The 26,000-nt window shown below is 41.8% G+C and overlaps 1 protein-coding gene across 1 annotated transcript in view; it reads left to right on the top strand.

The window, feature by feature from the left end:
• The window catches only part of LOC134330290 (neurexin-2-like), a 395,050-nt gene that overhangs the window by 37,440 nt on the left and 331,610 nt on the right, over positions 1-26,000 (top strand). Inside the window, exons 6-8 of the mRNA XM_063011349.1 lie at positions 3,424-3,450; positions 14,485-14,604; positions 16,094-16,475. Coding sequence (XP_062867419.1) covers positions 3,424-3,450; positions 14,485-14,604; positions 16,094-16,475 — 529 coding nt within the window. The remainder of the gene's footprint in view (positions 1-3,423; positions 3,451-14,484; positions 14,605-16,093; positions 16,476-26,000) is intronic.

The following is a 26,000-nucleotide window of genomic DNA, read 5'->3' as shown; positions in this document are numbered from 1 at the left end:
TTTTTTGAAAGAGGTACATTTGCTTTAAACTGTGGCTTAATTAAGATGTTATTTTTAGCTAGTGATAGTGGGGGAGTGTTGTTGTGGGGGCTGACTTGTATTTGGGCCAGAACAGTACAATTCTTTTTTATAATTACTGGCAATGCATTCTGTTAGTAGGGCTGTCACAGTAACCCTGTCATCATGAAACCATCATTTTTTAAATATAGTTGAGTATTTATATTTATATATTTTAATTAGAATAAAATGGAATCTTTATTGTCACTTTACACAGGTACAATGAAATTTAATGTATTTATTTATAATATGGTAAGTTGCAAAGGTCCAGACTTTATATCTAACAAGACTACACATGGATGAATGAATGAGGTGATTTAACATAGGACAGAGTCAAACTCATGTTGAATTTGATTGGCCAGTCTATACTTTATGAAGGCGGAACTTGTAGCAGTGATTAAACAGGCTGGTTCCAAACCACAACCTGCTTTACTGAATAGTGTATGTTTAGTGCACTGTTAATGATGTTGATAAAATAGTATGTGGCACATGTGGTTTGGGATGCCACCATGAACTCACATGTGCTGTGTCAACAACGTCTGTCTATCATTACCATGGATATACAGAAAGCTGAGGAAGCTTACAAATCAGCAGATCGTATGTCAGTGTACGCTGAAATTGTCTTACAAATGTTCTTTCCTTGTGTTATGGGGTAAACGTCTCTGGTGGTAATCAGGACCGGGTTTAGAAAGTCTGCTGGTGTGGTGGCACTTGTTTTAGCGTTGTTCATAGCTAGCATTTGTGTAGACTTTAACTAAACGTAAATGACTGTGAATTTCAATCCAACCTAAATGTATAAGGTTGCCACATTGCCACAATCAGCAATGACATATGTGTTTTTAATATATCCATATTAGTGCAGACAGGCTCTTATTGTAAATACATGTTTAAGAGCAGTAATAATAATTAATGCATTCATCAGGATACAGTGGTTACAATGACAGCCCTAGACAAGACTTTGCTCCTGCATAGAGTAAATCAGTATTATTGGATTTCTTTAAGTAAGTAGAAACAATTAGAGCTTCTTTTAAAAACACTTGATGGTTAAGCAAGTGTTGTTGCACTTGGCTGTTGGTGCAGGCTGCCCTTTTCTTCCCTTTTAACCCCACTCACACCAGTGACTCAGAAAGAGCAGATCGATCGCCTTCCCAAATGTCTTCTGCAGCTTATCTGGATTTGCACACATCAGACTTCTCAGAGGAACGTTGTTCTGACACTTCTAAAATCTGGCTTATAGAAACTGTACTTCTAACACTACAAATTTAATCTATGTGCGAGTCGTACAACACGTTCAGGTACATGGCAAATGTGGGGCTTGAACAAGCAACCTTCTGAATACTAGCCATGTACCTTAACCACTGAGCTAACACTACCAACTGATTCTTGATTTCTGTTATTTAAGTTACAGCTTTTCACATTTTTACACTTAAACACCTTGCTATGCCATTTTTGAACCTCTCCTGTGCAGATTTTAAACCTAAACCTTAAATTCTTAATTTGTAACATGCAAACTTATATTCCATATCTTTTGTATGCACTTTTTTTTGCGATCCCCCCCCCCAGTTACCTCCCTACTGTAGTCGCATCCAATCATCCTGATTGCCTACGCTTCCTCTGTACCAATACAACCCTCCACTGCTGACTGAGGAGCGCCGCAACTAACACACGCCCCCTCCGACATGTGAGCAGTACCGACTGCATTTGTTTACCTGCACAAGGTTGTAATTACATCAGTTATGAGGACTCCCTGGTCCGGCTCCCACCCTGTATGAACAACAGCCAATCGTTGTTCATGTAGGCGCCCCGCCTCCCAGATGGCAGAGCTGACATTTGAAACGATGTTATTGAAATCCCAGCTATGGTGTGCTAGCGTGTTTTACTGCTGCGCCACCTGAGCACCCCCCTAGTATGCACATTTTAAAATGAGACACACGCCCCCTCCGACACCTGAGCAGTACCGACTGCATTTTTTCACCTGTAGAGACGAGTTCATATGTGGATCAGCTTTGTGTATGGAGAGCCACACCCTGATCAACGCATTGTTCCTCGACTCTGTGCAGAGGTCATAACTGCATCAGTTATGAGGAGTCCCTGGTCCATTTTAAATCAAGACTATGCAAATTGAAATGATAGACTTTTATTATGTACATATTTAATAATATGTTTGATTTCCAGATATCTCCTAGGCCAATTCACATTACAAAACTATATCACGTCAATTTCAGAAATCTTCTTTACCAGTTTAGTTCTAGATCTCTTCTGTGTAGTGTTGCATTCTGGTTTTCTCTTGTGCAAAGTAATATCTAAAAATCATATCTATCTACATACAAATATGAAAATAATAATCTATCTACCTTGTATGTATATTCATGAATTTAACTACAGTATATTTGGTATAAATTAATATATATATATATCATTATTAGAATTATATCTATATGTATAAAATGAATACAGTGGTACCTTGATTAGATACCTTGATATTTTAGGCTAATGTAAAAATAATGGGGTTGTTTTTTACACTTATACACTGAAAATAGCACAAGTATAATATAAAAATACTGGAATACAATTGAAAATCTATCAAAAATACAATAAAACCTGCTTTTTACCTTTACTTCTTTGTTTTATTATGCTTCATAATTAGTAGAGAGAACAAATAAGCAATAATAATTAAGACAGGTTTAGTGTTTCTATGTTGTTCCTTAAAATACGTTATTACATTATTATTATTTTTTTTTAATGATAAACGTTTTAGACTCTTGGAAAAGCTGATTCTTACAATTTTTCAGAACCTGGAGCAGTAACACAAGTTTAAAAGTGAAACAGGAGAAAAATCCAGTTGAACACAGATACATGTGAAGCTTTTAGAGTAAATTTGATAGTTATTCCACACAAATGCAGATTCGTCTCATGTTTGCATGACATTTTACCGCACCACTCAAGTAGAGCGCTGAGCAAAGCAGCAGTCACACACGTTGAGTTTAGAGGACGCTGAGTTACATGGTACCACAATATAGGCTCTGCAATGTATAATACGTCTATGTCTAATAATAAATTAAGATCTAAGTTAGTAAGAGTCTGGTTATAAATAAGCGTGAATCCTGTGAGAAGTTTGATGAGTACGTCTCCAGATCTCGCATACAAAAACCACTTGGGAAGGTTGAAGCAGCCCTTCTGAGCTCATGCTTTGGGTGGGAAACTGTATGAAAAGGGGCAGGTTGGACTCCTGGCTTGTCCCCGGATGGTGTGCTTCATGCAATGCTGTTTATTGTCTGCAGATTATACCTTGAAGGATGTTTTTTTTTATTGTTTTCTCCTTTTTCTTTATTTTAATCTCACCATCTTACTCTCTCTCTCCACCAGATTGTATCGGGATAGACTGTAACCTTAGTAAGTGATTCTCCTTTTCATACGAAAAATGTTGCTTCCAAAAATCTGTCATTCTGTCTCGCTTGCTTCTAATTCCTCTCTCTGTACTCAAATCTCTGTACTCTCTGTACCTGACTTGTATTTTGTACTTTACTGCATTTCCCAATGTGCCTCGCTCTTCCTCCGTCCTCTCGCTTGCTGACTCTCATTTACAGCCTTTTTTTTTTTGCCAGAGTTTGGCAGGCAGAACGGGAGACAGGGGAAATTTATGATGTGTTTCAAATTATGTAGTACAACTGTCCATTACAGGCTTCCATTTATAGCAACTCGACTTTCTCAGTTTTCAAACCTGGAGTTGGATCATGGTCCCCGGGGCCTGGACTCAGCAGGACGAACTGTATTATACTACAGAAATAGAATATCACCCGTACGCTCTGCATTAAGTATTTGTCAGGTTGATGTTTGCTGTTAGACAACAGAGCCATTAGTAAATAATCTCTCTTTCTACTGGACCAGGGACAACAGTGAATACCAGCATGACCTGTAGATCAATAATTAAATATGAGACGTAGGCAAAATATTAACGGTGGCAAGAAACAACGACGCATTGAGCCAAGAAAGTGCAGGAGAGGTAACAGTAACTTGAAACTGAGAACTACAGTTGGACATATTCTGGGGTTAATGTAACCTAATGTGAGCTGATTTGTTTAACCTTGGTGCACCAGCCAACAAGTTCTGCTCAGTCTCCAGATATACATATTATATAACAGAGGTCATAATGAAAAAAATGCATACACCGATCAGCCATAACTTGCTTGTTTCTACACTCACTGTCCATTTTATCAGCTCCACTTACCATATAGAAGCACTTTGTAGTTCTACAATTATTGACTGTAGTCCATCTGTTTCTCTACATACCTTTTTTTTAACCTGCTTTCACTCTGTTCCTCAATGGTCAGGACCCCCACAGAGTAGGTATTAATTGGGTGGTGGATCATTCTCAGCACTGCAGTGACACTGACATGGTGGTGGTGTGTTAGTGTGTGTTGTGCTGGTACGAGTGGATAAGACACAGCAATGCTGATGGAGTTTTTAAACACCTCACTGTCACTGCTGGACTGAGAATAGTCCACCAAACAAGAACATCCAGCCAATAGTGGCCCGTGGGCAGCGTTCTGTGACCATCTCAAACAGCAACAATTGATGAGCGATCGTCTCTGACTTTACATCTACAAGGTGGACCAACTAGGTAGGAGTGTCTAATAGAGTGGACAGTGAGTGGACACGGTATTTAAAAACTCCGGCAGCGCTGTTGTGTCTGATCCACTCATACCAGCACAACACACACTAACACACCACCGTGTCATTGTCGATGCAGTGCTGAGAACAGGGTCAAAGCAGGCTATAAAGGTATGTAGAGAAACAGATGGACTGCAGTCAGTAGTTGTAGAACTACAAAGTGCTTCTATATGGTAAGTGGAGCTGATAAAATGGACAGTGAGTGTAGAAACAAGGAGGTGGTTTTAATGTTATGGCTGATCGGTGTATTTTTATAAGACCCCCCTCACAAACTTCTATCCAATAAGTGAGCAAAATATATGAACTGGGCTATATGAACAACGATTGGCTTGTAGTTCATACAGGGCGGGAAGCCGGACGGGGGGGTTCCTCAAAACTGATTCAATTATGACCCAATTTTTGGGCTCGCAACCCAGGGTTTGAAAAACCATGTTCTAGCATGTCCAAGTGTGCTGAAAGCAATTAAACATGAGGGCGGCACAATGGCTAAGTGGGTAGCACTGTCGTCTCACAGCAAGAAGGTCCTGGGTTCGATCCCCAGGTGGGGCGGTCCGGGTCCTTTCTGTGTGGAGTTTGCATGTTCTCCCCGTGTCTGCGTGGGTTTCCTCCAGGTGCTCCGGTTTCCTCCCACAGTCCAAAGACATGCAAGTAAGGTGAACTGGCGATACTGAATTGTCCAAGACTGTGTTTGACATTAGACTTGTAAACTGATGAATCTTGTGTAATGAGTAACTACTGTACGTTAAAATCCTAATAAATAAACAAACAAACCATATCATGAGCAACTGCAATACAGCCACTACATACCAAAAAGCTGAAGGCTTTAGAGAAGCAGATGTTTAAGGGGTTGTAGGAATGCACAGCTGCTAACAGAAATGATTCCACAACTGAAGCTAATTGTTAAACATGCAAATAAATACAGTACTTCAATATATACTGTATATGTATAAAAAAATACTGTATGTGTGTAAAAAAAAAACAGTTAAATAAAGTAAACTATTTTTACAGTGTTGAGCCACTAGGGGGAGCATGTTAATCATGTTGTCAGGTTTACCAAGTGCTCTGTCATCATAAGAAGTATGTTAAGTTGCTTTAATGACTCAAACGTGGGTTCATTATTATTCATTCTGACCTCTGTTGTTGTTTTACCTTTACTTCTTTGTTTAATAGATAGCAGTAATAATTAAGAGAGGTTTCATGTTCTATGTAGTTATTTAAATACATTGTTACGTTATTATTATTTTTTTTAATAATAAGCATTTTAGACTCTTGGAAAAGCTGATTCTTACAATTTCTCAGAACCCCCGACTGTAACACAAGTATAAAAGTGAAATGCATATTCGTCTCATGTTCGCATGACATTTTACCGCACCGCTCAAGTCGAGTGCTGAGCAAAGCAGCAGTCACACACGTTGAGTTTAAGGGAAACGTTGAGTTTAAGAGTACACATTTGTCGATGAAGTGCGTTGAGTTTCAAAGATTTTGAGTTTAGGGGACGTTGAGTTACAAGGTACCACAGTATAGGCTCTGCTATGTATAATACGTCTATGTCTAATAATGAATTAAGATCTAAGTTAGTAAGAGTCTGGTTATAAATAAGCGTGAATCCTTTGAGAAGTTTGACATGTACGTTTCCAGATCTCGCATACAAAAACCACTTGGAAAGGTTGAAACAGCTCTTCTAAACTCATGTTTTGTGTTGTTTAAGTGTTGATTCAATGATTCATGATTTGTGATTCAGAATAAAGTAATTGACTAATTCAACTTACTTAAATCATTCTAATTATTACATAAGAATGATTACATACATTACAAGAAATGTATCCCACTAGGGGTTTTGTACAAATGCCTGGTAGGCAGACATACTCTACCCTAAATGGTCAAATGTATTATTATGTATTATTGGATGTATTATTGAAGATCCCATTGTAAAACAAATAGTGTTCTCTATATGATCTTTTCAGCTATAACAACAGCCATTTCTTTGAGAAGGCTTTTCACAATACTTTGAAGTATGTTTGTAGGGATTTGTGTCTCTTCAGACAACAGAACATGTGTATGGCTGGGCACTGATGTTGGAGAGTCTCAATCAATGTTCCAGTTCATTCTAAATGGTTCAGTAAGGCTTGAGTTTCTTTAAACTGGGCTTTTCTTCATGTCTTTATAGAGTTTGCATTGTGCACATGGGCAAAGCCATGCTGAAACAGGAAAGGGTCATCCCTTAAAATTTGCCCATCCACTATTTACCCTCTGTGAAATCCCAAAGACACCAAATGGCTGAAAGTATGTGGACACCTCTTTAAATTATTTTATTGTGGTGTGTCGTACATGCCATACCCATTGCTCCACCAGTTGGGGAAGGTCCCATCCTGTTCCAGCCTGACTTTGCTTTAGTGCATAAAACAAGGTTAAAAAAACAAGGCTTGAAAAGTTTAGTGTGAATTCCAATGGCCAGCACACAACCCTGTCCTCATGTTCATTAAACACATTCAAGATGAATTGGAATGCAGATTGTGTCAGGCCTTCTTATTCTAAATCAGTGCTCTGTTTAACTAAATGTGCACAAATTCCCACATACTTCAAAATCTTGAACACTTTCCTAGACTAGCAGAGGCTTTTATAGCTGCCAAATAAAGATTATCTTCATCTGAAGATCTGTAATTTTGGAATAGGATGTTCTACACGCTCATGCTTGGATGTCCATATATTTTGGGCCATATAGTGTATCATAGTGCTAATTATTAAAGCCTTTTATCTCTGACACAAGCTGATAATCAACAATGCTGCTGTTGTTGTTACTATAAATCGTGAACTCCAACCTACATTATTATCCTGCTCCAAACCACTAGATGGCAACATTTACCACAGGTTAAACCTCTGGTGGGCCCTACAGAGGAGTGCTGGCATGTAGACAGTGAAAGAGGGAATTAATCTTCATGTGTAGTGTTAGGAGCTGTATAGCCTTTCGTTAAGTTCCAGCAATGATTAAATTGTGTGCTAAGCTGTATCAGTGATCTTAAGCCGGTTTGAACCAGAGGATGCTGGGTAAGACATGGTACACATGGTAAGAAGGCTGCACTTCGCCTCCTGTGTATTTCATATTCCCTCGGACAGCTGAATCTATTCATCACTAGAGTGTGACAGGCATATTTAAACTGATGGAAGTTTTAATGACAGTAAAATGTTAATTAACTTTTAAATAGGCTGAAATCACAGGTAGTTAAAGCAAATTGTACTGAATTAGTGCCCTCTGCCATCTGCTAAAAGTCCCTCTTTTGACCTCCATGTTGCCAGTGGTGAATTTTAAGCAGCCTAACAGTGGTGTGTGTGCAGTCAGAAGGAAATCTTACATAAAAATGATATTTTTATGACTTTTATTGTATCAGGTTTATATAATGTGTACACACAGACACACAACATAATTTTTTGGACAACAGCATGTGGTTACTTGACTGTAAGGTTGTTAAGCACGTCTCTTTCCCAACCCAAGGGTATTATAACGTTACCACCAAGCCTGTTCTTCTTCTTTGAGACTTAAATTTGTGAATAAATACAGTATTTGAAATAAGGAGATCAAGACGGGGTGGCACTGTGGCTCGGTGGGTAGCACTGTCGGCTCACAGCAAGAAGTTCCTGGGTTCCATCCCCAGGCGGGGCGGTCTGGGTCCTTTCTGTGCGGAGTTTGCATGTTCTCCCCATGTCTGCATGGGTTTCCTTCAAGAGCTCTGGTTTCCTCCCACACTCCAAAAACATGCAGTCAGGTTAATTGAAGACACTGAATTGCCCTATAGGTGAATGGGTGTGTGTATGTGTCTGCCCTGCGATAGACTGGCACCCCGTCCAGGGTGTTACTGAGTGAGTGAGTGAGTGAGGTCAAGACAGCGAAAAAGAACAATGTGGATGTGGACAGCTGACCATAAGCTTCTTGGTCTTCTCATTTCAAAACTGTTAGAGTCCCCTCTATAACAGTGTCCACTCTTCTGAATAGGCTTTCCACAAAATTTTAGTGTTACGGACGTTCAGTCAAGGGAATATTTCTGAGATTGGGCGCCAAAGTTGGACAACACCACTTAGCTATCAAAGGACATTCCAAGTCATCCCAGTGCCGTTTATTGGGGTTGAGATCAGGGTTGTGTGCAGGCTGCTGGAATTCCTCCATACAGTTGCTGGTGTAACTTAGCGTTTAAGTTACTGGATTAGTAATCAAAAGGTCACTGGTTCAAGCCCCACCACTGCCAGGTTGTTACTGTTGGGCCCTAGAAGACCATTTCTTTATGGTCCATACTGAAAACACCTTCCACCATTAGTTAGATTGAGAATGGGTGTCCACATATTTCTGGCCTTTAAAAAGCTAGATATCATAGTGGACCATTACTGTATGGGCCGTACTGATAACACCTACCTCTATTGATTAGATTGGGAATGGGTGTCTACATATTTTTGGCCTGAAGTGTACGTATATTCATAAGTGATTTCTAAATAAATGTGTATTCAGTGTTTTCATGCTGTTTCCCTAAAAAAAAGTGACGATTACTTCATGTCACACTGCAGCACGTGGCTTTCACACCAGTGGATATTTTCAGAGTAATCAATCTTTGCTTGAGATTAAGGCTCCTCAATAGGAAGCTCTTCCTGCTGCCTAACACACCTGATCTAACTCATGGAGGGTATAATAATGAGCTTTTTAAATCAGCTGTGATAGAAAGGGGGGAAGCTGAAGACTTTGCAGGGTGGTGGATGTTCAGGAATGAGTTTAAATCCAAGACCTGGATGTATTGTACACCAGAGAACCATTTATCCAGAGGAAATGTAATTTCACTTTACTTAAATATAAATGGTATTAATATTTAAAATCACTCAGAGTAAAGTTGTAATTAGAAACGTGGCCAGTTTGTAATAATCTAACAGTCTTAAAACAGAGCAGGAGCTTTAATTCTTATTGAAGCCTATTTTATTTAAGACCATCATGGGCTCTTCTTAGTAATCAGCTGACCAAATAAATGTGTGTTTGATATGTATAAACTATAAAACATACATTTTTTTCCTGGAATCACTGGCTGAGATGCAGTAACACGTCCCAGACAGGACGCCAATCCATCACTGGGCCTCCGCCACATTTACATTTTCGGCATTTAAGAGACGCTTCTATCCAAAGCGACTTACAGAACTGTTACAGTATACTGTCCAAGCAATTGAGGGTTAGGGGCCTTGCTCAAGGGCCCAACAGTGACAACCTGACAGTGGCGGGGCTTGAACCAGCAATCTTTAGATTACTAGTCCAGTACCTTAACCACTAGGCTACAACTGCCCCCTGGAACACCTCCCCCCTAAAACACAGCCAGTCACATCTGTATGTAGACGACCAATTCGAATTTAATAAATAAATTATCCCTTAGGATAAATAAAGTATTCATCCATCCATCCATCTAGTTTGGTTACCCTAACATTTGAGTCAATGTGTGTCTTGAAACCTCCAGACTAAATTTAGAACCTCTTTACAGTGTACCTTTGGTTCATCAGGGTCACATCATTTCCTAAGGTACACCGTATGGCTCAAAGAACGTGGGCTCCCACACATTACCCTAAAATATGAGGGATCTTCAAATAGCTGCCACACTTTTATATTTTGGTTTAAAACAGTGAGCTGAGAGAAAGCTTATAGTCCGGATTTAGCACCATCTGATTTTCCACCTTGCTTCCTCTGCACTGGAGCTGACCCCCGCCCTGATTGAGGAGAGCGAGACTGTGACACGCCCCCTCCGACACGTGTGTAGTAGCCGACTGCATCTTTTCACCCTCACAAGGCGAATTCATGTGCCGCTCAGCTTTGTGCATGGAGAGCCACACCCTGATCAGCATTATTCCTTGACTCTGTGCAGATGCCATCAACCAGCCAGCAGTGGTCGTAATTCGATCAGTTATGAGGAGTCCCTATCCGGCTTACCCTACCCTATGAACAACAGCCAATTGTTGTTAATGCAGCCGTCCAGCCCAGCCGGACGGCAGAGCTGAGATTCGGTGCGATGTATTCGAAATCACAGCTCTGGTGTGCTAGCGTGTTTTACTGCTGCACTACCTGAGTGGCACTGATTTCCACATTTTTGGACGCTCAGAGAAGCTTTAAGGGGAATGATGATGTGAAAGCAGCGGTGCATTAGTGGGTACGCACTCAACCAAAAACATTGAACCGTACTATGTGCTTAAGTCTCCTTTCACTCATGTTTCTATTCCATGACTCTCTTAAGGCTCTAAACCATTATTCCTTCGCCACCACCACACTTTCCAATTGGCATTTGACCCATTCTGCTGCTGGTGTTTGCTCTGGAGAAAGCATGGCTGGGTAACCATGACCCTCACCAGCAGAATCAGATGCTGGATAATATGTTGGCTGTATTTGATGTTCTTTGACCTGTATTAATTAAGCATTAGGCCCATCGTTCTGAAGATTGGGTGATGTGAAAAAGGACAGAGGTCCTCTTCTTGTTCAACCTGTGTGAATAATTCATTGGTAGGTGTGCTGACACTTTGAAGTCTAAGCACATCCAGGAGAGGTTTGGCATTAAACCGAAGCGTGTGCTGCTGAGACACGGTGTTCTTCGACACAGAACGGGACTTGACGTACTGAACGCTGAACTCTGTCTTTATATCACTTATCCTTGTGTTCTTCTAGTAGGCAGTGGTAGCTTAGTGGTTGCTTGTCGAAGGATCACTACCACCAAGTTGCCACTGTTGGTCCCCTGAGCAAGGCCCCTCAGACCTTAATTGCTTGCACTGTTTTTGTTCACAACTTTAAGAAAATTTGGGTTAAAACACCTGCTAAATGAAAATGTTCTCATTAACTAATTAATTAATTTTGAAGTCATGGTGCAGGCTGCAGTTCCTTTGCCACTTTCACCACCCCCACACTGGCTGGGAAAATGCAGACTTTCTCTGATGTGTGCACTGGCTGTCCACTTCTTTTTTTTTATTAACAACTAATGGGTTCTCACATAGAGCCACACTATGCCCCCATGTAAATCCCCCACTGCTCATAGAACACATTTCACAGCAGCATTGACAAGAAACCCCATCCCAGCCTTCCTTCAGCAGACACAGCCAATAGGGTCTGTTGAATGGCTGGTCAGGTTGGTAGCTCTAGAGTTTTCCTCGCTAGCGTTGAGCTAGCGTATAAGACCGCAGCGCCACCCGAGCACCTATGTAAATGCATTTCTGATGATAATTACATACATTAGTCAATCACTGTTTCCGTACAGACAGTAAATTATACAATTATGTCATTTGCAAACATGTTTATCGAAACACATCGCCAATCTGACATTGTTGGGTTAAGAGGAAGCATAAATTCCTTGATTTGTTTAATCGTGGCAGGTATCAGCATGGAATTAATTAGCAAAGTGGCAGAAGGCGTGAGTATGTCAGGGCCCCTCCTGTCTGCCTGCTGCACTCGTCTTTGATAGGAAGTGGGAAGATTGCTGCTAATTAGAGGGAAGCATACGTTTCACATACCCTGAGATTCTGGATCTAATGAAAATCCATCAGACATCAGTAGCTTTCGCTTCTCATTTTCAGCTCTTTTTCATTTCGATTTCACGTTTGCCACCCGATTTATTTTCATTAGAAGTGAGTTTCTGATCTTACTAAAATGATATTTGTGGTGGAAAAATTAAAAAGTGAGATTGGCATTGGGTCAGTGAGTGCATTAGAAAGCCTGAGAGCGCAAGAAACAGTGAAGCAGAGCAAACTCAAGCACCAGTGTTGCAATAATAAGTAAGGGCAGTTGTAGCCTAATAGGAAAGGTACTGGACTAGTATTCGGAAGGTCACTGGTTAAAGCCTCAACACTGCCAGGTTGCTGTTGGGCCCCTACACAAGGCTCTTAACCCTTAATTGCTTAGATTGTATACTGTCACATTACTGTAAGTCGGTTTGGATTTAAGCATAAATGTAAATGTTTGAAAATATAGAACTGTTGAATCATCTAGAACAGAGGTCCCCAACCTTTTTTTGCAGCATAGACCGGTTTCATATAAGATATAATTTCACGAACGGTGGGGCGGGAGGATTTAAAATAGAATAACTATAGAATGGAAAATCTGTGTGAGTTCTGAGCTTTTTTCGCTGCGACGAGATGATGCTCCCACCTAGAGGTGATTGGGGACAATAACACCAGAAGAGTATTTAATTGCTCTTGTAGCGATCTCTATTTATTTATTCATTCTGTGTGACTCGGTAATAAATGACCCACGGACCGGTACCGGTCTGCGGCCCGGTGGTTGGGGACCACTGGTCTAGGACAGGGTGGTTGGGGACCACTGGTCTAGGACAGGGTTATAAACTTTTTTTAAGCAATCCACATTATGTCCATGATTTTTTTTTACGTGACCCAGGCAACACAAACCATGCATCTTACTCTCTCGGTTTTGCTCTCCACAATCTGGTCCCACTGTGGTTTTCAAGATGTAACATAAAGTCTCCACAAGGGGTCGTTTGTGTACAAGTTTATTTAATTATTATTATTTATTTCTGCAACCCATTTTTTTGGCTAACGACAAAAACACTAAGCCAGAAAACATTGTTTCTCTATCAAGTTTAAACCTAAAAGTGGTTAATACAAATTCTCGTTTATCTACAATAATAGCACAATAACAGACGAACTCTTTATGCACTAAAACATTTTAACCTTTGGATCTAGAAACAAGAACTGACCCAGGAACTGACCCAGGAACTGACCCAGGAACTGCATGGTGGCACAAATGGCTCGCACAGTAACATTTATCCAGACATCCTGGGTTTGATTCTCTTTGTCCGTGTGGATTTTTCCGGCTCATTTGATTATCTCCCATCTTCCAGAAACACAAACTAGACTTTTTAAGATCCTCAGGATGATCATGTATAATTGGGTGTTATCTTGTTACCCTTCTGAACTTGCACAAGATGAGCTGCTAAGTGAAAATCAGCCAACACACAAAAATAACTACCTTACTGCAAGGCCATGCTTTGTTATTAAGAATTACAATTATTAATATATTTACAGTTTCCTAATGAGAGTGTTCACAACAGTGTACTTTCACAGCTGTAAGTCACTTCAGATAAACTCGTCTGCTGAATGCAGTGAATGTAAATCAGGTGTAATTCGCACCTGGATTATGTGAGTTTATTACTGCTGAGCTATTCGATCAAGGTTGCATTTTTTAATGTCTAAATCTTCAGCCAGATGTTCATGTCACGCTGTGCCGCAGCTTAATGCAGCAGCTTTGTGTGGAAGGTTATTATTAAATGTAAACAATATGCAAATGAGTTGATCAGCACTCTGGAGACTGTAAGAAATCAATAACACGTCAAATTACTCTGCTTCACAGAGCACGCATACAGCTGCATTGCAGAGGACATCCTAAACCTGCCATGGTTTGGCACCCTGTCCCTGGTGAATTCCACCATGCCCAAGGTTTTTGAGTGGCGCCTAGCAAACCACAGTGCTGTATGAATAAATAAATGAATAAAAAATGGTAGAATTGTGTATTGTATGCTTGTCGATCCTTTCCTATCCAGAATCATGCTTATGTAATGACACCAAAAGGCTTTCCCTTTTTGGGTGCCGCCCTAGGCAACTGCATTCACCGCATATATATGGAGAAGCGTCCCTGCCTGTGTGTGTGTGTACGGCTGAGTGAATGATGTATCTGAACCTGTAGAGATGTAGTGTATTGATTGAGCAGGCAGCCGGAGGCACTGTGTGACTTTGGCGCTCTGTGTGTAGGTAAAGGACCGGAGACTCTGAATGCAGGGCACAAGCTGAATGACAATGAGTGGCACTCTGTGAAGGTGGTGCGCCGTGGCAAGAGCCTGCAGCTCTCTGTAGACAACGTGACGGTAGAGGGTGGGTGGACCACACACACACACACAGACCACACACACACTATTCTAATGATTTGACTCCCAATTGACCTGGTTTTTTATTCAATCTAAAAGAGCAGTTATTACCATTACTACTTCAGCCTGAAGCACCACTGAACATCATTTTAAACCACTAGAACAAAATAACTTATAATTAATAAAAATGCAGCGTATGTTTGCTTTTAGAACATTTAACCTCGACACCCATTACAAATACCACAAATCTACATACTAACAAACTACTCTATTTGGAAAACACCCTATGTTCTTCTAACATCCCAAAGGTAGACCTCACATCTTACCTCACATTAGTCACAGGAAGACACGAGTGGGACTTCAGTATCTTCTCTGTGATTTAATTAATAGCCAAACTGTCAAATCAATATGATTTAAAGACGTATTACGCTTACTACAAACTCCATTTTCAGAAAAGTTGGGACATTGTAAAATGTAATCAAAACAAAATCAGCAGTTTGTAGTTCTACTATTACTGACTGTAGTCCATCTGTTTCTCTGCATACTTTTTTGGTTTGCTTTCACCCTGTTCTTCAATGGTCAGGACCCCCACAGGACCACCACCGAGCAGGTATCATTTAGGTGGTGGATCATTCTCAGCACTGCAGTGACAATGACATGGTGCTGGTATGAGTGGATCAGACACAGCAGCGCCGCTGGAGTTTTTAAATGCCGTGTCCACTCACTGTCCACTCTATTAGACACTCCTACCTAGTTGGTCCACCTTGTAGATGTAAAGTCAGAGACGATCGGTCATCTATTGCTGCTGTTTGAGTTGGTCATCTTCTAGACCTTCATCAGTGGTCACAGGATGCTGCCCACAGGGTGCTGCTGGCTGGATGTTTTCGGTTGGTGGACTATTCTTAGTCCAGCAGTGACAGTGAGGTGTTTAAAAACTCCATCAGCATTGCTGTGTCTTATCCACTCATACCAGCACAACACACACTAACACACCACCACCATGTCAGTGTCACTGCAGTGCTGATCTACCACCCAAATAATACCTACAGTGTGGTGGTCCTGGGAGAGTCCTGAGCATTGAAGAACAGCATGAAAAAGGGCTAACAAAGTGTGTAGAGAAACAGATGGACTACAGTCAGTAATTGTAGAACTTCAAAGTGCTTTCATAGGGTAAGTGGAGCTTATGAAATGGACAGTGAGTGTAGAAACAAAGATGTGGTTTTATTTATTTATTAATGTTATGGCTGATCAGTATATATTCAATTAAGTTTTTAGCACTCAAACACACTGCTCTTAATCATAGAGTCTTCTAAATTCTCTACATTTAAAATTAAAATTAAAATTAAAATGTCATTAAAATTGTTGTTAAAATCTACATGTTTGTTATTTTACTAGATTTATGTAAATTAAAATAATAATAAAAAGTAATCATTTTATTATTCTGCTTAGATGATCTGATGATCTATCCAAGCTAACCAAGCTATCTCCCCCCGCAGGCCAGATGAGCGGAGCCCACACACAGCTGGAGTTCCACCACATCGAGACTGGAATCATGACGGAGCGCCGCTTCATTTCTGTCATGCCCTCAAATTTCATCGGGCACCTGCAGGGCCTTACATTCAACGGTGTGCCGTACCTGGACCAGTGCAAAAATGGTGACATCTCGAACTGCGAGCTGAACGCTCGTTTTGGTATGCGGCGCATCGTGGCCAAGCCGGTGAGCTTTAGGACACGAGCCAGCTACCTGGCGCTGTCCACCCTACAGGCCTACACGTCCATGCACCTCTTTTTCCAGTTTAAGACCACCAGCCCCGATGGCCTGCTGCTTTTCAACTCGGGAGATGGAAGCGACTTCATTGTGGTGGAGCTGGTCAAAGGGTGAGTACGAAGAGCAGCATGAAATGTTGGGTTGCAATAAATGTTGCAAATATTTCATTATATCTTTTCATGGGACAACACTATAGACATGAAACTTGGATATAACTTAGAGTAGTCAGTGTACAGCTTGTATAGCAGTGTAGATTTACTGTCTTCTGAAAATAACTCAACACACAGCCATTAATGTCTAAATAGCTGGCAACATAAGTGAGTACACCCCACAGTGAACATGTCCAAATTGTGCCCAAATGTGTCGTTGTCCCTCCCTGGTGTCATGTGTCAAGGTCCCAGGTGTAAATGGGGAGCAGGGCTGTTAAATTTGGTGTTTTGGGTACAATTCTCTCATACTGGCCACTGGATATTCAACATGGCACCTCATGGCAAAGAACTCTCTGAGGATGTGAGAAATAGAATTGTTGCTCTCCACAAAGATGGCCTGGGCTATAAGAAGATTGCTAACACCCTGAAACTGAGCTACAGCATGGTGGCCAAGGTCATACAGCGGTTTTCCAGGACAGGTTCCACTCGGAACAGGCTTCGCCAGGGTCGACCATACGCCGCACACTGCATCAACTGCATGGTCGTCATCCCAGAAGGAAGCTGACGCACAAGAAAGCCAGCAAACAGTTTGCTGAAGACAAGCAGTCCAAGAACATGGATTACTGGAATGCCCTGTGGTCTGACGAGACCAAGATAAACTTGTTTGGCTCAGATGGTGTCCAGCATGTGTGGCGGCGCCCTGGTGAGAAGTACCAAGACAACTGTATCTTGCCTACAGTCAAGCATGGTGGTGGTAGCATCATGGTCTTGGGCTGCATGAGTGTTGCTGGCACTGGGGAGCTGCAGTTCATTGAGGGAAACATGAATTCCAACATGTACTGTGACATTCTGAAACAGAGCATGTTCCCCTCCCTTCGAAAACTGGGCCTCATGGCAGTCTTCCAACAGGATAACGACCCCAAACACAACCTCCAAGATGACAACTGTCTTGCTGAGGAAGCTGAAGGTAAAGGTGATGGACTAAACCCAATTGAGCACCTGTGGCGCATCCTCAAGTGGAAGGTGGAGGAGTTCAAGGTGTCTAACATCCACCAGCTCCGTGATGTCATCATGGAGGAGTGGAAGAGGATTCCAGTAGCAACCTGTGCAGCTCTGGTGAATTCCATGCCCAGGAGGGTTAAGGCAGTGCTGGATAATAATGGTGGTCACACAAAATATTGACACATTTGGGCACAATTTGGACATGTTCACTGTGGGGTGTACTCACTTATGTTGCCAGCTATTTAGACATTAATGGCTGTGTGTTGAGTTATTTTCAGAAGACAGTAAATCTACACTGCTATACAAGTTGTACACTGACTACTCTAAGTTATATCCAAGTTTCATGTCTATACACTGTGTTCCAAATTATTATGCAAATAATATTTTCTCAGATTTTCCAAAATTACCTATATGAATTGCAGTCATTGTAATTTTCCAGTCATCAACTATTAGAGTACAATTGAAAGGTTTTTGAACAAACTGCCAATGATAACAGTATATTTAAAAAAAAATAAAACACTCAAAATGCACTCAAAATGCATGTTCCAAATTATTATGCACAGCAGAGTTTTCAACCTTTTAATTTTTATAAAGAACAAAAAAATGGTCATTTGTGAAATTATAAGCATTAGCAGGTTATTACAAACTGAAATCAAACAGTTTTCAAGTCAAAACTTTATTCTAGGTGATGTTACATTTGCACATAGGACCCCTTGTTCGAAAGGAGCTTCTGAACTCTCTCGTCCATTGAATTTGTCAGGTTTTGGATGGTATCTGCTTCAATTGTTTTGCATGAGGACAGAATACCCTCCCAGAGCTGTTGCTTAGATGTGAACTGCCTCCCGCCATCATAGACACTCCTTTTGATGATGCTCCAGAGGTTCTCAATGGGGTTGAGGTCATGGGAGCATGGGGGCCACACCATAAGTTTGTCCCCTTTTATGCCCATAGCAGCCAGAGATGCAGATGTGTTCTTTGCAGCATGAGACGGTGCATTATCATGCATGAAAATGATCTTGCTGCGGAATGCACGGTTCTTCTTCTTGAACCATGGCAGGAAGTGCTGTTTGAGAAACTCCACATACATTATGGAGGTCATCTTTACCCCTTCAGGGATCCTAAAGGGGCCGACAATCTCTCTCCCCATGATTCCAGCCCAAAACATTACTTCACCTCCTCCTTGTTGGCGCCGTAGCCTTGTTTGCATGGGGTGTCCATCAACCAGCCATCCTCCACTCCATCCATCTGGACCATCGAGCGTTGCACGGCACTCATCGGTGAACAAAACAGTTTTGAAGTCAGTCTTCATGTATTGTTTGGCCCACTGGAGCCGTTTCTGCTTGTGTGCAGTGGATAAGGAGGTCAACAGGATGGCTTACGCACAGCTGCAAACCTCTGAAGGACCCTGCATCTTGTTGTTCAGGGGACGTTGGAGGCACCAGCAGTTTCAAAAACTTGTCTGCTGCTATGACAAGGCATTTTTGCAGCTGCTCTTTTAACCTGACGTAATTGCCTGTTGGAAAGAGTCCTCAATTTTCCCTTATCAGCACGCACAAGTGTGTGCTCTGAATCAGCTACATACTTCTTGTTTGTGCGATGATCACGATGAAGTGTCTTGGCAATGTTGATTGTAGTCATGCCTTGACCTAAACACTCCACAATTTGTTGCTTCTCAGCAGCCGACACATCCTTTTTCTTTCCCATTTTGGCTGAAAATGTAGGCTGCTTAATAATGTGGAACAGCCTTCTTAAGTAGTCTTGCCTTTAATTGGACACACCTGCCAAACTAATTAGCACAGGTGTCTGCAATTGCTTTCAGTGATATAAAGAGCCCTGACACACATCACCATCAATGAGTTTAACTGACAAACAAAAAAATTCTTACCTTATCACTCCTAAACACTTTTTGCATAATAATTTGGAACACAGTGTAGTGTTGTCCCATGAAAAGATATAATGAAATATTTGCAGAAATGTGAGGGGTGTACTCACTTTTGTGATACACTGTATATACAGTATATATATATATATATATATATACTGTATATATATATGCATACACACATATAGTACGTACATACAGTATATTTATATATAATACTTATTTGAGTGGCTTGGTGGGTAGCACTGTTGCCTCACAGCAATAAGGCCCAGGGTTCAATTTTCAGCTGTAGTGTAATTTCCAGTGTGTTTGCCCTGTACTGGGCTAGCGCCCTGTCCTGAGTTTTCGGCTCCACTTACCATATAGAAGCACTTTGTAGTTCTACAATTACTGACTGTAGTCCGTCTGTTTCTTTGCATGCTTTGTTATCCCCCTTTCATGTTGTTCTTCAATGGTCAGGACTCTCCCAGGACCACTACAGAGCAGGTATTATTTAGGTGGTGGATCATTCTCAGCACTGCAGTGACACTGACATGGTGGTGGTGTGTTAGTGTGTGTTGTGCTGGTATGAGTGGATCAGACACAGCAATGCTAAAGGAGTTTTTAAACACCTCACTGTCACTGCTGGACTGAGAATAGTCCACCAACCAAAAATTTCCAGCCAACAGCGCTCCATGGGCAGCGTCCTGTGACCACTGATGAAGGTCTAGAAGATGACCAACTCAAACAGCAGCAATAGATGAGCGATCGTCTCTGACTTTTATTATTTAATAGAGTGGATAGTGAGTGGACACGGTATTTAAAAACTCCAGCAGCACTGCTGTGTCTGATCCACTCATACCAGCACAACACACATTGTCACTGCAGTGCTGAGAATGATCCACCACCTAAATAATACCTGCTCTGTGGTGGTACTGTGGGGGTCCTGACCATTGAAGAACAGGGTGAAAGCAGGCTAAAAAAGTATGTAGAGAAACACATGGACTACAGTCAGTAATTGTAGAACTACAAAGTGCTTTTATAGGGTAAGTGGAGTTGATCAAATGGACAGTGAGTGTAGAAACAAGGAGGTGGTTTTAATGTTATGGCTGATCAGTGTATAGTGTCCAGTATAGATAATCTGACACTGACATGATGTCTGTGGACCAGCATGTCTGTGATTCAGTCTAGCATTCTGGGTCTTAGTAATACTGACACTGCTGATGTAATGTTGTGGCTCGTCAGTGTAACGTCACTTCTGGTCTGTTATTAGAAGTTTATTAGAACACTGCACTCTGATCAGAGTGGTTTTTTTGTTGCACTACCAGCGACTGTATATAAAATCCCAGCAGCACAGTTTCCTGGGTTTAGTCCTAACAGATGTTGTGGAGGCGCGTCAAATAAGCACACACACGCACAATGGAGTGCTTTTTTTTTATCAGTCCTCCTACTGCTACAGTTCAAAACACAGTCTATGTAAATCAGAGAAGTTGGAGAGTGAGTCAGTTATGAGAATCATTCGCTGCCCTCTCGCACTGGCATTAAGAACAGTTTTAAGCACGCGAGTGTTTGATGATTTAGCATTCGCACCTCCTTTACTGATACAGTGGATACGTTTAGATTGTTGATTTCATCAGTGTGGGTGGGTTTCAAATAGCTGACCAGCCTATGAGATCACTAAGGGTGTGTTCGAAAAGCTAGTCATCCTGTGCGCGCTCCCAAGAAGGAGGCTATTCGAAATCCTAGATGCCTTAAAATCCTCACTTCTGAGGCATCTTATTATTTCAATGTTATTTTGGCTCAAGAACGAGTGAGCATCGGACGCTGCCTTAGTGATCAAGACAATCCCAGCATTCATGGCTGACGGGGTGGAGAAACAAATGGAGTTCTTTTCAAACGTAAATAAAATATTACTGATTTTTAACTTGTATAAACTTGTACCGAGTGTTTTTATTTGCAAGTTCGGGCTTGTCAGGAAATGTAACCGTTATCGGTACATGAAGGGAGATGTTATATTGACGTTAGCGTGCTGTGCTACCTCAGTTTATTGGTTTTAATGGCGAGATGCTAAATGCTAAACGCGAAATGATAAACCCGATGTTATCGCTGTCTAAGTAGTGCGTTCGAATAACCTGACTTATAAGTCACTGACTTATTAGAATCCTCTCTACTTATGCAGCTGCCTATGTAGACAGTAAGACAGCAAGGCAGCTCACTAGGTTTTCGAACACACTCTAAGAGTGACCTTACTCTCTCTCTCACTCTCTACTGCACACACTCTCGCTCTCTCATTCTCTACTGCACACACTCATACACTCTCTCACCCTGCTACACACACCCTTTAACTCTCTACTGCACCTACTCATACACTCTCTCATTCTCTACTGCACACTCTCGCTCTCTACTACACTCTCTCACTTTCGACTGCACACGCTCATACACTCTCTCACTCTCTACTGCACACACTTGAACACTCACTCTACTGCACACACTCATACAGTTTTTCACTCTACTGCACACACTATCGCTGTCTCTTATTCTCTACTGCACACACTCTCACTCTACTGCACACACTCTCGCTCTCGACTGCACACACTCCTATACTTTCACTCTCTACAGCACACACTCTCTCACTCTCTACTGCACATAATTGTACACTCTCTCACTCTCTACTGCACACACTCTTACACTCTCACTTTTAACCACAGACACTCTTACACTCACTCTCTGCACACACTTGTACACTTTCTCACTCTACTGCACACCCCCTTTTACTCTCTACTACACCTACTCATACACTCTCATTCTCTACTGCACACACTTGAACACTCTCACTCTACTGCACACACTCATACAGTTTTTCACTCTACTGCACACACTATCGCTGTCTCTTATTCTCTACTGCACACACTCTCGCTCTCGACTGCACACACTCCTATACTTTCACTCTCTACTGCACACACTCTCACTCTCTACTGCACATAATTGTACACTCTCTCACTCTCTGCTGCACACACTCTTACACTCTCACTTTTAGCCACAGACACTCTTACACTCACTCTCTACTGCACACACTCGTACACTTTCTCTCTACTGCACACCCCCTTTTACTCTCTACTACACCTACTCATACACTCTCATTCTCTACTGCACACATTTACACTCTCTCACTCTCTACTGCACAGCACACACTCATAGTCTCTCATTGTCTACTGCACACACTCTCTCACTCTCTACTACACACTGTTACACTCTCTCACTTTATTGCACACACTTGTTCACTCTCTAATGCACACTCATACACTAAATCTACTGCACACACTCGTATACTCTCTCAATCTACTGCAAACACTTCAGCAGTCTCTCACTATATTGCACACACTTTCTCACTACTGCACACACTCTTACAGCATTGAATTGAATCTTAGTCTCTCACTCTCTACAACATACATTTTTACACTCTACTGCACTCTTATACTCTCACTCTGTACTGCACGCACACTTACACGCTCTCACTCTGTACTGCACACACTCTTACACTCTCACTATTAACTACAGACACTCTTACACTCTCTACTGCACACACTCATAGTCTCTCACGCTCTACTGCACACACTCACTCTCTACTGCACACAATCATAGTCTCTCACTCTACGGCACTCTACTCATAGTCTATCATTCTCTACTGCACACTCTTGCTCTCTCACTTTCTACTGCACTAACTCTTGCACTCACTTTACTGCATGCACTCTCTCTCACTCTACTGCACACACTCATACAGTCTATCTACTGCACACACTCATAGTCTCTCACTCTACTGCAAACACTTCAACACTCTCTCACTCTACTGCACACCCTCTCTCTTACTCTGTTGCACACACTCATACACTTTCTCACTCTTTACGGCACACGCTCTTTCACTCTCAACCTCTCCTGCACACACTATTTTACTCTTTTACTACACACACTTTTAATTTCCCACTCTCTTACACTTACTCTTACTTTTTATAGCATGCACTCGTTCTGTCACTATCTTATACCCACTGTTTACTGCTGACTCTATTTCTCTTCCTCACTCTGACTTATTCTTGCTCCAGTGTTTCCAGCTGGCGCCGGATCAGTATAAAGCAACATTGATCAGGATAAAGTGCTTGATAAAATGAATAAATAAATAAATAAATAATGCACATTGTTGCATAGATCAGCTGATATTGTTCCTGCAGCTGGCAACCACTGGATCAGGTCAGCTCTCAGCACATAGCAGTTTCAGCCCCGTTTCACACCAGAAGTGACTTTATTCACCAGGACAGAGTGAATCTTATAGAATGAAGAGAGGTCTGAGATGTTGACGTTTCGGTGCTGCGGTGCACAGAAAGCCAGTCATTCAGTGAGCAATTAGACAGCAGGTGGTCCTGCTGCTCACTGGAGTCTGCTGGTGCATGCTGAGCTGGAGCAGAGTAATGAATGATCACCCCGTGTACTGCTGCCTCTCTCACTCTCTCACTCTTACTCTCTCACTGCACATTCTCACTCTCTCGCTGCATTTTCTTACACTTTCACTCTCTCTACTGCACAATCTTACTCTCTCTTTCTCTCACTCTCACTACTGCACACTCCCTCACTCCTCGCTGCACATTCTCACTCTCTCACTGCATTTTCTTACACTTTCACTCTCTCTACTGCACAATCTTACTCTCTCTTTCTCTCACTCTCACTACTGCACACTCCCTCACTCTCAACTGCACACCCTTACTCTCTCACTCCGCGCTGCACACTCTCACTCTCTCTACTGCATTTTCTTACACTTTCACTCTCACTACTGCACAGTCTTACTCTCTCACTCCCTCACTGCATACCCTCACTCACTCTACTGCACACTCTCACTCTCTGGCTATCTCACTCCCTCACTACTCATTCACACACTCTCTATAGCATTTTCTTACTCTCTCACTCCCTCACTGCACACTCTTACTCTCTAATTCTCTCACTGCACACTTCTACTCTCCCACTCCCTCACTGCACCCTCTTATTCTCTCACGCTCTCACTGCACACGCTTACTCTCTCTTACTTCCTCACTGCACACTCTTACTCTCTCACTGCATTTTCTTACACTCTCACTACCTCACTGCACACTCCCATTCTCTCACTCCTTCACTGCACACTCTTACTCTCTTACTGCACATTCTTATTCCCTTGCTCTCTCACTACCTCACTGCACACTCCCATTCTCTCACTCCTACACTGCACACTCTTTCTCTCTTACTGTCTTACTGCACACCCTTATTCCCTTGCTCTCACTCCCTCACTGCACACTCTCACTCTCTCACTGCACACTCTCACTCTCTCACTGCACACTGCTACTCTACTGGTGCTTTATTGGCACGGAGAACATTTACACTTGTATTGCCAAAGCATTGATGAAGAAAAAATATATATATGCTAAACAAAAGTTAAAAAAATATAACAAAGGCCGCTCAGGTGGCGCAGCGGTAAAAGACACGCGCTGCAACCAGAGCTGAATTTCGAAGGAGCGTCGTTTCGAATCCAGCTCTGCCTTCACGGTCGAGGCTGGGCGGCTATGGACAACGATTGGCCTGTTGTCCGGGTGGGGGGCGGGACTTGAGACCGTAGGGGATGCTCTCTCAGGAACGGGGCGGTTGCGCCCTCTGCTGGCTGGTTGGTGGCGCCTGTATGGAGACGGGAGGGGGTGTGGCGGAGTGTGTGATCCTCCGTGCACAGTACTCTGCCACGCTACACTCGTCAAGTGTGGGTGATAAGACGGTCGATTGGCTGGTCACGTTTCGGAGGAGGCGTGGAACGGCCTTGTCAGCCCCAATCAGGAGCAGGAATCCGCACTAATGAGAGGATGATAGATGGGACGAAATTGGACGTGCTAAATAAAAAAAAAAAAATAATAAAAAAAATAAAAAAAAATATATATATATATAACAACAACACTACTAATACCACATCCAATGACAGTAATAACAACAATAATAAAATACTGTATACTACAATGGCAACACTCCTATTATCTGTCATCATAGATAATAATAATACTGCACACTCTTATTCTCTGACCTGTAGTCTCTACTGCACACTCTTAGGAAAAAAAGAATAAAGACTAGAGGGGAAACCTGAAGAAATAATGTCATTGTGTCTGTATCAAGCATAGAAAGCGACATCATAGGTCCTTCTTCTTTATTATTTTCTTATTAATAGTGCTGCAGTAAAATAAAGCATGTTTTTAAAGATCTGATCTGACATGTTGTTATAAAAACCTTTTAATTCAATAAAAGGTGACACAGTTTGTAGGATGGGTGCCACACTACTATGGGTCCTTGGAGCCGGTTTAAACATTGCCTCTAATTACTGTCTGTTTAGGGTTTGACATGTTCTTTGTTGGGTTAATTGTCTACTCTAAATTGCCCCTGCGTGTAACAATGTGTGTATCTTAATGTTGGTGCCCTGTGAATGATTGGTGCCATGTCTTGGGTGAATTACTGCCATGCACACAGTGTTTACCAGGATAAATCAGGTAATGAAAATAAATGAACCTTATTTTTAATCATGCATCAGTGTTATGCTTACTTTCAAATGGAAAAGTGGTCGGATGCTAAGA

This window comes from Trichomycterus rosablanca, chromosome 16, assembly GCF_030014385.1.
Source record: "Trichomycterus rosablanca isolate fTriRos1 chromosome 16, fTriRos1.hap1, whole genome shotgun sequence".
Lineage (NCBI taxonomy): Eukaryota > Metazoa > Chordata > Actinopteri > Siluriformes > Trichomycteridae > Trichomycterus > Trichomycterus rosablanca.
The sequence above is the reverse complement of the archived record's forward strand: the minus strand, read 5'-3'. Positions and strand labels throughout refer to the sequence as shown.